The 13417-nt window shown below is 47.0% G+C and overlaps 1 protein-coding gene across 1 annotated transcript; it reads left to right on the top strand.

The window, feature by feature from the left end:
* Positions 1 to 3937: 3937 nt before the first annotated feature.
* Positions 3938 to 12682, top strand: LOC123426676 (putative pentatricopeptide repeat-containing protein At5g37570). The gene is made up of 4 exons (XM_045110543.1): positions 3938 to 6049; positions 6120 to 6226; positions 11974 to 12122; positions 12240 to 12682. Exon 1 carries the CDS (start codon positions 3992 to 3994, stop codon positions 5633 to 5635), a length of 1644 nt encoding a protein of 547 aa, XP_044966478.1. The 5' UTR covers positions 3938 to 3991; the 3' UTR covers positions 5636 to 6049; positions 6120 to 6226; positions 11974 to 12122; positions 12240 to 12682.
* Positions 12683 to 13417: the final 735 nt, after the last annotated feature.

Raw genomic sequence — 13417 nt, forward strand, 5'->3', positions numbered from 1 at the left:
AGATAGAACATTTAAAAGGAATAATTGAACACTTTCAAGAAATATCATGAACAATTTTTTGCCCTACTTATAAAACTAATGAGTAATTTTTCTACTTTAAGCATGTGTTGTTGATCAAACTACCGCTGTTTGTTCAAGCAAAATGCACCATTGAAGCAATTATACTTTCCTTTTAGTGACTAACATCCATATAATAGTCACTTCTCGGGACGGCTCAACAACCGGCCGTTGTATGTAGGCAGGCGAGCGAGATGACCACCTTGTCTCCTCCCGCCAAAGCTCTTAGTCTGGGAGCTCCTACCTGCCGCTCACTGCGGCAGGCAGCCCTGCGCCGCACAGGGGGGCCCAACTGGGCCGGCCAAGTTTTGTTTATTTCCTGCTACTTTTTTTCTTCTCTGTTTATTTTATTTTTTTAGTTCGTTTTTTCATTCCTTTTTCATTTTATTTGAAGAAAAAATAATTTTCAAATTTTAATAATAATTTTGAAAAATCGTGAACAAATTTGGAAGCGTGAACAATCTTTTGAAGCGCGAACATTTTTAAATCTTGAGAATAAAAAAATTGGAAACGAGAATTTGTTTTTAAATCCCTGCACAAATTTGAAAACGCGAACAAAGTTTTTAAGCATGAACATTTTTTGAATTTTAAGAACGAATTTTGAAACCACAAACAATTTTAAAAAACGGGAAAATTTCTGGAAGCGTGAACAATTTTCTAAAGCACGAACATTTTTTGACTCTTGAGAACAAAATTTGGAAAAAGGAGAACAATTTTGAAAAACACCAAACAAATTTGAAAGCGCGGACAAATTTTTAAAGCACAAACATTTTTGGAATTTTGAGAACAAATTTGAAACTGAGTAATTTTTTTTAAAAGTGAACAAATTTGGAAGAACGAATAATTTTTTAAAGCACAAACATTTTTTGAATCTTGAGAACAAAAATTTGAAAAAAAGAACAATTTTGGAAAACCCCGAACATATTTGAAAGCACGAACAAAGTTTTAAATCAAGAACATTTTTTGCATTTTGAGAACAAATTTTGAAACCAAGAACAATTTAGAAAAACGTGAACAAATTTGGAAGCGCGAACAATTTTTTAAGTATGCGAACATTTCTTGAATCTTGAGAACAAAATTTTGAAAAGGAAATCAATTTTGAAAACCCCAAATAAATTTGAAAGAGCAAACAAATTTTTAAAAAACAGACATCTTTTGAATTTTGAGAACAAATTTTGAAACCAAGAACAATGTTTATAAAACTGAATGAATTTGGAAGTGCAAACAAGTTTGTAAATACATAAACAATTTATTAGTCTATAAACAAATTTGAAAACACGGAACATTTTGTTTGTAAGAAAGATCATTTTTTGAAATTTGTGAACATTTTTTGAACTTATGTACACTTTTTAAAACAGGAACATTTTTTGAAACGGATTGTTTTTTTCAAAAATGAAGAATATTTTTTAAACTTCCCAAACATTTTCAAATCATGAATAATTTTAGAATTGGCAAACAAAACAAAATTTTCAAAAAAGAGAAAAAAAATTCGTAAAACAGGAACATTTTTGTAAAATGTGAAAAGAAGAACATTTTAAAAAACATTGTGAATAATTTATGTGAAAAATCATGCACTTTTTTGAATACGAAAACAATTTTTGAAACATGAACATTTTTCAAAAGATGAACACTTTTTGGAAGCAGGAATGTTTTTGAAGCATGAACATTTAAATATAAACTGTGAATACGAGAACTTTTTTAAAATTCAAAACAACAATTATAAAATGTCAAACATAAAAATCGGAAAAGGAAAAAGGAACAAAAGTGTAGGAAAAAAATATTAAAAGCAAGCAATAACATTTTGTGAAAAAAGAATATTTTTTATAAATGGCGAACAGTTTTTGAAAATTTCGGACATTTATCGAAAATCCCGAGCTTTTTTTGAACCTAGGGATGTTTTAAAAAACGCCAAATATTTGAAATTTGGAATTTTTTTATAAAATCAAAGACATTTTCTGAATTTCAAGAAAATATTTAAAACATGAACTTAGATTTAAAAAATATGTATAAAAAAGAAAACAAAAGCAGAAAAACGAAAAAAAGAAGAAGGAAAAACTGAGACGGAAAAAAGGACAATAAAAAATGAAGCACATACCGGAACTGCCTGCAGAGGGAGGTAGGCTGGTCCTGTTTGTCGCGCCCCTGTGTGTTTATCCAACTATTTGACGCAAAAAACGACAAATAGGGTTTTCCCCTTTGCCGCTCGTATTGATTCCTATTACGGACGTGTCATCTCTCGCATGTGCACGTTTGGGCCAACCGTGAAATCAGGCCGTTCCTCCCTCGGATCACCCGCGTGGTCGTTGGACTGGTCCTCTTTTGTTCTTCTTTCATGTCTAACGATTTCAATTTTTATTGATCTTTTCCTTTCTTTCCTTTTTTCCTTAAGATTTCCATCATTTTCTTTGTATTATGCGAAAGTCTTACCTTCCACTGATTGATTCGCGTGATTCATTCGCCGCCCGCTTGTCCATTGAATCTGGCCTCGATCTGATCGCGAACCGTTTTCTGAAACTGGATCGTTGTTTTAGAAACTGGGCAGTTGTTTGAGAAAAAACTGCCCATCCGTGCCTCCGCCTCTGCCTCGGCCCTGACGACCTCGCCGCCGCCGGCCTGCTGCATCTCGCGGCCCCTCCGTCGTCGGCCTGCTGCGGCCCTGCCGCCCCCTCTGTCGCGGGCAGGCGCCCTCCACCGTCCCTGCTCGCCCTCCGCCGTTGCCCCGTCGGCCTGCACCGCGGCCCTCCGTCGCCGACCTGCGTGTTGCCCTCCGCCGGCCCTGCTCGGCCTCCGCCGCTGCCCCGCGCCATGGCCCCGCCCCGTCGGCCTGAACCGCGGCCCTCCGTCGCCGGGGCAGCTCCGCAACTGGCCTGCAACATTTTTCTGCAACGGGGTTGTGGTTTCTGCAACTCAGCCATTGTTTCAGGAGTTACGTAAATTATTTTCTGCAATGCGATCGTTGTGTCAGGATTTTTTTTGCAGCACGATTGTTGTTTTTGCAACGCGGCTATAGTATCTGCAACCCAACCTCTGTTTCAGGAACTATTGGATGCGGGGACGTAGATCGGACGACTGCATCGATAATCCAACGACCGTTGAGGTGACAGATGTTTACTAAACATCCGTCGGTGGATGCGTAGCAGCTCCCTTGTATTATTGAGTTTCTCCTTCCTTTACTTTTTATGGTTTCCATTTTCTTTATCTTTTTCGCATTTTTATACGCATTTTTTGGAATTTTTTGATTTTCAATGGTTTTTAGTTATTTATGGTTTCTTGATTTTTTATATTCTTTTAATATTTTAATTTTTTTTTTTGCGATTCTTTCGTTATATTTCTCTGGTTTTTTAACACAGGTCTATTTTTTCATGCACATTGTACATTTTTTATACTTGTAAATAAATAAATATATATATAATACTTAATTATATGTTTTATATGTTTTTAAATACTCTTTCCGTTTGAAAATAAATGACTCAAGTTTTTACTAAATCTAGTACAAAGTTAAGCACTTATTTTGAGACGGAGGGAGTACATGTTTTTGAATTAATATTAATATCTAGTCCCTCCGTTCCTAAATATAATTCTTTGTAGAGATTTCACTAGCGGACTACATACGGATGTATATAGACATACTTTAGAGTGTACATTCAATCATTTTGCTTCAAATGTAGACACATAGTGAAATCGCTTAAAAGACTTATATTTGGGGACGGGAGTATATATTTAGGAATGTAATTAAATGTATAAAACATAAAAAATCGAAACAGACGTGTGATGTAAAGGAAGTGAACGAAGCAGCTATTTTTCTTGGGCCCGTCCATTTACCACAGCGCATTAGGCGAGCCCAGGATGCGAGCCGAAAGGGACACCCAGGCCCCAAACGCCAAACGCAGCTCCAAATGCCATCACCGGCTTCTGCACTCGCCCCCGCCGCCGCATGACCCCCGCCGCCGGCCGCCCATCCCCTCCGGTCGCTACCCTCCTCGGCCGCTGCCGTACTCTTCGCTGCCTCGCCCAACTCCACGCCCGCATCGTTCGCCTTGGCCTCCACAACCACCACGCCCTCCTCGCGCGCTTCACCGCGGCCTGCGACTCGCTCGCCTCCCCCTGCGTCGCCGACTCCTTCCTCTCGGCTCTCCCTTCCCACGCCGTCCCGCTCAGCCTCCGCAACTCCGTCATCGCCTCGCTCTCCCGCCATTCCCCGCTCCACGCTGCGCTTGCGCACTTCAATATCGTCCGCCGCACCGCCTGCCCCGACGCCTTCTCTTTCCCTCCCCTCCTCCGCGCGTGCGCCCGCGTACGCTGCAAACCCACCGGCTCCGCTTTGCACGCCGCAGCCATACGCCTCGGCCTGGATGCCGACCTCTTCGTCCGCACAGCGCTCATCCAGTTCTACGGAAGCTGCAGCTCTGCTGGCGCATCCCGGATGCTTTTCGACTCGATGGTCATCCCCAGCGACGTTTCCTGGACTGCCATTATCATGGTCTACGTCGACTGTGGTGACATCGTGTCTGCCCGGGAGCTTTTTGACCGAATGCCATACAGGAACGTGGTTCATTGGAACGCCATGGTTGGTGGGTATGTGAAGTGCGGGGACCTGGAGAGTGCGAGGAGGCTGTTCGAAGAAATGCCCCAAAGAACTGCTGCAGCGCACACATCGTTGATCGGTGGGTATGCAAAGGCAGGAAATATGCAGGTTGCCAAAAGGCTGTTTGATAAGTTACGTGACCGGGATGTGTTCTCATGGTCAGCAATGATATCAGGCTATGCACAGAATGGTTATCCTGGAGAGGCTTTAAGGATTTTTAATGAGTTCCGTGAGGACATATGCCCGGACGAGCTTGTTATTGTTGCTCTGATGACAGCGTGCTCCCAACTGGGTAACATCATGTTGGCAAAATGGATTGAAGGTTACATCACGACTTATTCCATAGATATGAACAATGCCCATGTGTTGGCAGGTCTCATAAACATGAATGCAAAGTGTGGGAACATGGAAAAGGCTACTGTTTTATTTGAGTCCATGCCAGTTCGAGATGTGTTCTCATACTGTTCGATGATGCAAGGTCATTGCCTCCATGGTTCAGCTAACAAGGCTGTTGATCTTTTCTCTAGGATGCTTTTGGAGGGCCTCTCCCCAGATACTGCTGTGTTTACAGTTGTTTTGACAGCTTGCAATCATGCTGGCCTAGTAGAAGAAGGGAAAAAGTACTTTGCTATGATGAAGAATGAGTATTTCATTATGCCATCTGGCGATCACTATGCTTGCCTTGTCAGTCTTCTCGGGCGTTTTGGGATGCTGAGAGATGCATATGAGCTTATTAAGTCTATGCCAGGAAAACCTCATCCGGGATCATGGGGTGCATTGTTGCGTGGATGCATACTCCAAGGTGATATTGAGCTTGGAAAAATTGCTGCGAAGAAGCTTTTTGAAATTGAACCAGATAATGCTGGAAATTATATTACCCTGTCAAACATTTATGCTAACATTGACAGATGGGCCGATGTTTCTGAAGTTAGAGCTGAAATGGCCGGAAAAGGGATAACAAAAATAGCAGGTCGAACCGTTGTTCTACAGTGAGGCATTTGTTGAGACTATTGATGTGTTTAACTATTTATCTTGTCTTAGCTTTGCTGACCTTATTGGAATGTTAAGTAGAGTAGTAGACTTCTGCTGTGAATGTGGAAAAAGGACGATATGTGTGCTTTGCATTGTTAACTCATGATGATTACGAAATCATCAGAAACCAATGGTTTGCACTCAAGTTGGGGGATGTTTGTGGTAGAAGATTGCTGCCTTTTGACACAGACAACATGTTAATTTACAACCTGTCTTGGGTTAATAAGAGTCATCGAGCCATCTGAGGTGAATTGTTCACTTCTGCATAGTGCTTCTAGTTATATGCTGACATTACCTGGTTTTAAGAACCAGAGGATAATGTGATTGCTGAGGAGATTTCATGTACTGCTGCCATTGCTGATGAGATGATGCCCTGTGAGTGCTCTTTCTCACCTAGTCATTCCTTAATCTTTCTTTACTACCTATTCAGTTTGTGCGCTTTTAGCATACAGGGTAGTACCACTATAGCTGTGATTGCAATGTTGGTGAAAGCTATAATCTCCGTTGAACTGAAATCATCCAATCCTGTTTCACAAAAACAGAGCATTTCAGGTAAATAATGTACTCGTGAATGTAAAATGAACATATATTTCACTTTTGTTTCTCATCCGCATACTTTTGTATAATGTACCTGCATATGTTTTTCCGTGATGTTAGAAACGTGAAAGGTTCCTTTTTCTCCGCACCGTGTACATGTATGGCTTGTCTATCTTTTAACTCCTAGCAAGGAAAACGAAAAGGTCTTGCATATCAGTGCCCCCCCCCCCTGCTGTTTCATATCTGCCATGCCTTGCCCTTCCACTCCAACCCTGTTTCTGTGCTCATCAAGGAGGAGGTCCAAGTTATTCTCAAACCACACCAATCAGCTAACTCCTACAACAAGAACTGTGCTGTACCTTTGCTGCACCTGAAGTCTCTATGGCTCTCCCATTGTGTTTTTTCACGGCGATCTGCTCCGCATTTTGCTGTGTCATCACCATGACCCAGAACACCACATCGAGCCATTGGGAGAGACCAAGGAGTGGGGTCTACCTCATGGTGAGTTTTACAATGTGGAAAGCTGAGGTGTTCTCCTGGAAGAGGCGTACAATTGCAAACTTTTTGGCCTGCAGCTTCCTCGGCCCACGGTGAAGAATGATGAGGTGTCACCCGCATGGCTGAGGATCACTGAGCAGAGGCGAGGGTGACAATGTAGAGGGGTCAATGCCGCTGGTTGTGCATGCGGCATCTTGGGGGCCTTGCACCATCATGCTTGCCATGGTAGGTGCAAGGACAGGGATGGGAACAGAAAATGGTTGTGCGGATGATGTGTAAGCGTGGTAGAAACTAGGGTTCTACCGGCCCTCTGCCTTAAGTTATAAGGGTAGGAGGGAGGTTGGAGGAGACGAGGGCGCCGCGGCCGGCGCGACGGCGCCGTCTCGGCGCAGGAAGGAGGAGGCGGCGAGTAGTAGAGGCGTCTAGGGTTAGGGCACCGGCTCCTAGTTGGAGCCGATCAAAATAGATTGATCTTTGCTTAATCTCAAAAGTGCTGATTACATGACTATATATAAGTTCTCTAGGCTATAATAACTGGGCTAAGCCCCTAATATTATTAAGATAACTGGGCCAGTTTGGCTAACTGGGCCTCTGGTCATAACATTTCTCCCCGCCTGCGCAAACAGCTAGTCCTCGAGCTGGACGTCTAGAAAATGTTGGCGGAACTCCTTGAGCTGCTCCCAAGGTGCCTTCGGAGGGTTGAGCTGGTCCGAAGTACGTCGTGCATCAAGGCCTGGAATGTCGCCGGCGCATTGAAGAGATCGAAAGGCATCACCAAAAACTCGAAGTGATCGTGATGGTAGCCAGAACGCAAGTCGAGCGTAGGGAATAAGCGTGGCCCTGGCGGCTCTTCCCGGAGCTCCTCCACGACCGGTATAGGAAAATTGACCCTCGTCGGCGTGGCATTGAGAGCACGGTAATCGAGGCAGAAACGCCACGAGCCCTCGGGCTTGTGAACAAGGAGCACCGGTAAAAGGTCGTCGTGCCGCTGCAGGAGATGAGCCAACAGGGGCGGCTCGGAGGCTGCTATGGCGGTCGACAGCTGAGAGGGAACTACTGGAGAAGTGCCACCCTCGCCCTTCCACTGCACCATGCGCCCTTGACGCCAGAAAGTCATGGTCAGTGCGTCGAAGTCCCAAAGGATGGGTCCGCAAGCAGTCGACGCCGAGGATGAAGTCGTAGTCGCCCAAGTCGATGCCGACGCACGTGATGGTGAAGAACTCGTCGCCGATGAGGATGGAACCTGCTGCGCAATTCCGTGGCAGCAAAGACGGTCACCGTTAGCCATGGTAACTCGGAGCTGCTCGCCGCCCCTCGGCTGGAGGGCCAGGCAACGCATAGTAGACGCGGGCAGGAAGTTGTGCGTAGAGCCCGTGTCCACGAGAGCTAAGAGGCGCTCCCCATTAACCATCACTGGCAACAACATCGTTGTTTCCGCTCGTATGCCGGCAAGGGCATGGAGGGAGACCACGAGACCGGTGGCTGACGTCGGGGCCGTTGCCTTGGCAAGCTCGGAGGGAGCTGTATCCCCTGCGACATAGTCGTCTGCCTCCTGGTAGAAGAGGCGTGGGCAAACGTGGCCGACACGTAGGGCTCATCGCAGTTGAAACCTAACCCCTGTCGACAACGCTCGTGTTGTTCGGCCGGGGTTAGCCGACGGAACGGTCGAGTTGTTGCCGTGGCGGGAGTCCCTGTCGCCGGTTGGTCAGGCCGGCTGGGTGCAGACATAGCCGGCTTAGGGGGTGGGCGAGGTGCCTGGGCCGGGAACGCCTGCTGCATAGCCACCGCCCGCTGCTCGAATGCGTGGGCATAGTACATGGCGGTCTGGATGTCCTGCGATCCCCGAAGCTCCACGTCCACGCGGATATGATCCGACAGACCGCCGACGAAGAGCTCGGTCCGCTGACGGGCCGTCACGCTGGGCGCGTGGCACGCCAGGGCTTGGAAGCGGTCGGCGAAGTCCTGCACCGTGGAAATGAAGGGGAGTCGGCCTAGCTCCGCCAGCCGGCTCCCGCGTACCGGCGGCCTGAAGCGAAGGAGACAGAGCTCGCGAAAGCGCTCCCATGGGGGCATGCCGCCCTCGTCCTGCTCGAGGGCGTAGTACCACGTCTGCGCGGCGCCTCGGAGGTGATATGAGGCGAGCCAGGTGCGGTCCGATGCGAGCGTGCGTTGCCCCGAAAGAACTGCTCACACTGATTAAGCCAGTTGAGGGGGTCCTCAGTGCCGTCGAAGGTGGCGAAGTCGAGTTTGGCGAAGCGCGGCGGTGTCTGAGTATGACCGCCGTGGCGTACGGGTCGGTGGTGTGGAGCAGCATGGGGGGGGCGGCGCCGGGTCGATGGACGCACTGGGTCCCCCGTGAAACGGCTGCCCGTCGAGGCCGGTGTAGGGACCAACGGAGCTGGATGGCCCGCCGTACTGCAGGGCGGGCGCCGGCTGCGGTGACGACCCGACCAACCAGGCCGAAAGCGGTGACGGCGAAGGCGGGAACCGGACCTGGTGGATCGGGACTCCCACCGACGCGGTCGTAGCCGGCCCGGAGTGGATCGACGGGGGGGCCTACAGCTGCAGCGGCTGCTGCAGGGGGGAAACGGGCGCGGCGGAGGCCGCGAGGGTCGGCGACGGCCACTGCGGCCAGGGCGGGTTGGAGGCGGGAGGCGGCTGCAGCGGCCCAGCGAGCGCCGCGGAGGCCGCCGGGTGCGGCGGTTGCCACGGCAGGAGCAGCGGCCCGGTGGCAGCGGTGCGTGGCGCGGCCGGCGGCGGCCCGTAGGGCCCAACCAAGTAGAGGCGGATGCCCTGGACCGCAGTGGCGAGATCACGGAGCGCTTCGGTGACTTCCTCCGGTGTGAAGACGGTGGGAACCGGCGCGGCGGAGGTGACCGACACCGGCAGAGAAGGGGTGCCGGCCGTGGTGGCCAGCGGGGCGGTGGTGGTCGTTGGCAGCGGGAGGGTTGAGGTGGGCGGCGGGAAGACATGATCGCACCGAAGCTACCTGATACCAAACTGGTAGAAACTAGGGTTCTACCGGCCCTCTGCCTTCAGTTATAAGGGTAGAAGGGAGGTTGGAGGAGACGAGGGCGCCGCGGCCGGCGCGACGGCGCCGTCTCGAGTAGTAGAGGCGTCTAGGGTTAGGGCACCGGCTCGTAGTTGGAGCTGATCAAAATATATTGATCTTTGCTTAATCTCAAAAGTGTTGATTACATGACTATATATAAGTTTCCTAGGCTATAATAAACTGGGCTAAGCCCCTAATATTATTAAGATAACTGGGCCAGTTTGGCTAACCGGGCCTCTGGTCATAACAAAGCGCCACATCAGTGAAAAGTGAAAACCACTTGTGAAACCAATTGATGGTTTTGAATATTTAGATAGCGAGCTTAGGTGGTTTAGAGCTACGGTGGTGGTTTATTGTGTGGCCTTTCAGTGGGACTTTGTGTAAACTGGTGGTAACTTCTGTTGATACTTATGCTAAGAGAATTCTCTTAGATCTGCTTCTATCTGGGGGTCCTAATGACTTAAATGATCTGGATGCCTGGTGCCCTAGTTTATTGGGGAAGAGATCCCTTTTTAGTTCCATCTAGTTGTCCATACTGAATTGTCTTTGAGATGCACCGTGTTAATTGCTATCTTCTTGTTCAAGCTGAAAAGGATCGAGATGGACCTAGAGGGGGGGGGGGGGGTGAATAGGTACAGTTCCAAATTTTAATAATTACTTGGCAATTTTAGGCAAAGGTGCGGAATATGGGCGTGAGCCTAATAATTGCAATGACAAGGAGTAAGCTATTTAGAGAGAAGTAAGGCAACCGGTAAACAATAATCAAATGCAAGTACGTAATAAGGATTAACACAAGTAGAGAGTTAGGGTTAAGAATAACCGAAACTCCAAGAGAGACGAGGATGTATCCCGATGTTCACTTCCTTGGAGGGAAGCTACGTCACCGTTAGAGGGGCGGATGTTACCACGAAGGCACACCAACGCCACGAAGGCTCACCCTATTCTCCCTTTCAGATAACTCCACGAAGGCGTTTCTCAACCACTAGTGGTAAGCCTTGAGGTGGCTTCCAAACCTTCACAAACTTTCCGGGGGTAATCACAATGGTTTGATTCCTCTCCGAAGACTCCTACCGCCTAGGAGTCTCCAACCTCCAAGAGTAACAAGATCACGGGGATTGCTCAAAACTTGCTCAAATCACAAATCACTTTGGTGGAGAGGAGGAGAAGGAGACGATCTATCTTTTGATTGGAACAACACTCAAAGGGACTCACAAATGCTCTTGGGATCTAAGATTGGGTGTAGACAAGAGTGAGTGAGGAGAAAGGTGTTCTTGTAAGTGTTCTAGCTGTGTTGGAGGGAGGGGGGTATATATAGTGGGGAGAGTAAAACAGCCGTTGGGGACACTTTAAGTCAGACAGGGGTCGGACATCCGGCAGTTCACGGATGTCCGGGCGTCCACAAGGAGTCGGACGTCCGAGGGATGTAACTATATCTGGAACCACTGTATAGTTGAACAGGGACCGGACGTCCGGAGAAAGCCGGAAGTCCGAGTTATTCGACTCAAACTTCTCTGGTGCAAGAGTCCGGATTCCGAAAGTGCACGGACGTCCGGCCCTCGGACGTCCGGAGGGAGCCGGAAGTCCGAGTTATATGGCTCAAGTTTCTCTAGTGCAAAGCTCCGGATTTCCGAAGCTGGTCGGACGTCCGGCCCTCGGACGTCCGGAGGGAGCCGGAAGTCCGAGTTATATGGCTCTGATTTCTCTGGTATAGGATTCCGGATTTCCGAAGCAGGTCGGACGTCCGGCCCTCGGACGTCCGGAGGAGGCCGGATGTCCGAGGCATTGGTTCTATTTTGAGATAAGAGGAGAGTAGTGAAGATGTGGTATGAGCAGAAAAGTAGAGATGTAGTATGAGCAAATTCATCGCAAAACCTGTGATCCCCTCTTAATAGTGCGGGATCCCTATACTCAAGAATAGTAAATTTAAAGGATAGTCTACATCATCTTTTCTCAATCTCGAGCCTTCTTGACATATAAGTCCCGATCTTCTCAGACCACCTTGGCACATAATTCTCAATCTACTAAAGTACTTGCCATCCTGAGATACACTCAACAAATAGGATTAGTTCCCTATGTATGTGTTGTCATTAACACCAAAAGTCGATTAAGGGCATGACTGCACTTTCACAAGCTATGTTTGACTTTCTTCTTTATGGATTGTCTTTTTCAAGATGATTCATCAAGTAAAAGAATGCTCTTTCTCCCCTTGCAGAAAAGCGAAGAAAGGCTCATTTTTTTTGTTGCATAGGGAAATTCGTGAACCTTGTTATTATCCCTCACTTTGGGCTTCAGTCTTCAGTGTTCCCAGCATATGTCAAATTGAAATCTCTTCAGAAGTTTTGAGGACTAAAGCTTTTGAAGGTCAGTGCCTCAACTATATTTCCTTAAGGTGCTAAGTGCTGACTGCGGAGTCCAGTTAGACTTGCTAGCTAAACATTACACCGAGATAAAAATAATATATGCATGTGTTCTTTGCAGGTATTCTGGAGGACACGGGTACTATTTCACAATAATGGCCCTTATCAGAAGGGGAGCCTTGGCGCAGCGGTAAAGCTGTTGCCTTGTGACCATGAGGTCACAGGTTTGAGTCCTGGAAACAGTCTCCTACAGAAATGTTGGGAAAGACTGCGTACTATAGACCTAAAGTGGTTGGACCCTTCCCCGGGCCCTGCGCAAGCGGGAGCTACGTGCACCGGGCTGCCCCTAATGGCCCTTATCAAGATAAGAAAAGTGTTGACATTTGATATGGAAGTACTTTCAAGCTTCACCTTTGAGAGTCATGTAGAGGACAAGGCACACTTCTAGTTGCTTTTCACTTTGATAGCATGTGACACATGCTTCTAAACTGATCGGTATGTGTACGGGTGACCTACACACAAAAGCATTTCTTCTCTTGATTAATGTGCATGAATTTGGTAATATGTATCTGTTGTTCCAGTTATTCATAATGCTTGCGTGAGCTGCCATGTCGTACTTCTGAATATATGTCTTACCAACTTGTAGATAGATGTGTTGATAAATATGTAAATGGCATTGCAGTTCATTGCGGTTATTGTAGCTATAGGTAATTGGAACAAGTTTTAAGAGGATATCATTCATACATTTAATTGATAAGATGAACTTAAGCAGCAATATGCCAATATGAGATGATCAAATTCAAGTTCTGTTACCAAATGTTTTGAATTTTAATCTAATATATAATTTGTTATGTGTGTCCATGTTTAGGTCCATTACTACATTCATGGTTGACAGTGAAGTGTACACACTTATCATATGTGATGTCCATGCCAAACAAGTTGGTGCTTAAGTAAACAACTGAGGGAGATATTGCCATGTTCAGGGTTGAAACTGCAAGGTCCTGTAGTCACAGCAGGGGCCCGTTTTTCAGTTTTTTTTTCTAGAAATCACTTTAGCAATATGCACGGATAATTAAGGTTCAGTTATGTTTCATCATTTGTGCCACACATGCACTTCCCTTTCTCATAGTGTTATCAGCCAGAAGTGGCACGGATACCAATGTCCACGCATTTCAGGTCTAAAGGAGGATACCAATGTCCACGCATTAGTGGCTTAAGACTTGAGACTTTAAGAGGGACAGCTGTTAGTTAACTTGATGTCAGGCTCACAGAATTGTACTGTATACACCTGGAGAGCTT

The sequence above is a fragment of the Hordeum vulgare genome, chromosome 2H, assembly GCF_904849725.1.
Source record: "Hordeum vulgare subsp. vulgare chromosome 2H, MorexV3_pseudomolecules_assembly, whole genome shotgun sequence".
Classification (NCBI taxonomy): Eukaryota; Viridiplantae; Streptophyta; class Magnoliopsida; order Poales; family Poaceae; genus Hordeum; species Hordeum vulgare.

Coding starts and splice junctions, on each gene's coding strand:
- LOC123426676 (XM_045110543.1), top strand. CDS start 3,992: ATGACCCCCGCCGCCGGCCGCCCATCCCCTCCGGTCGCTACCCTCCTC.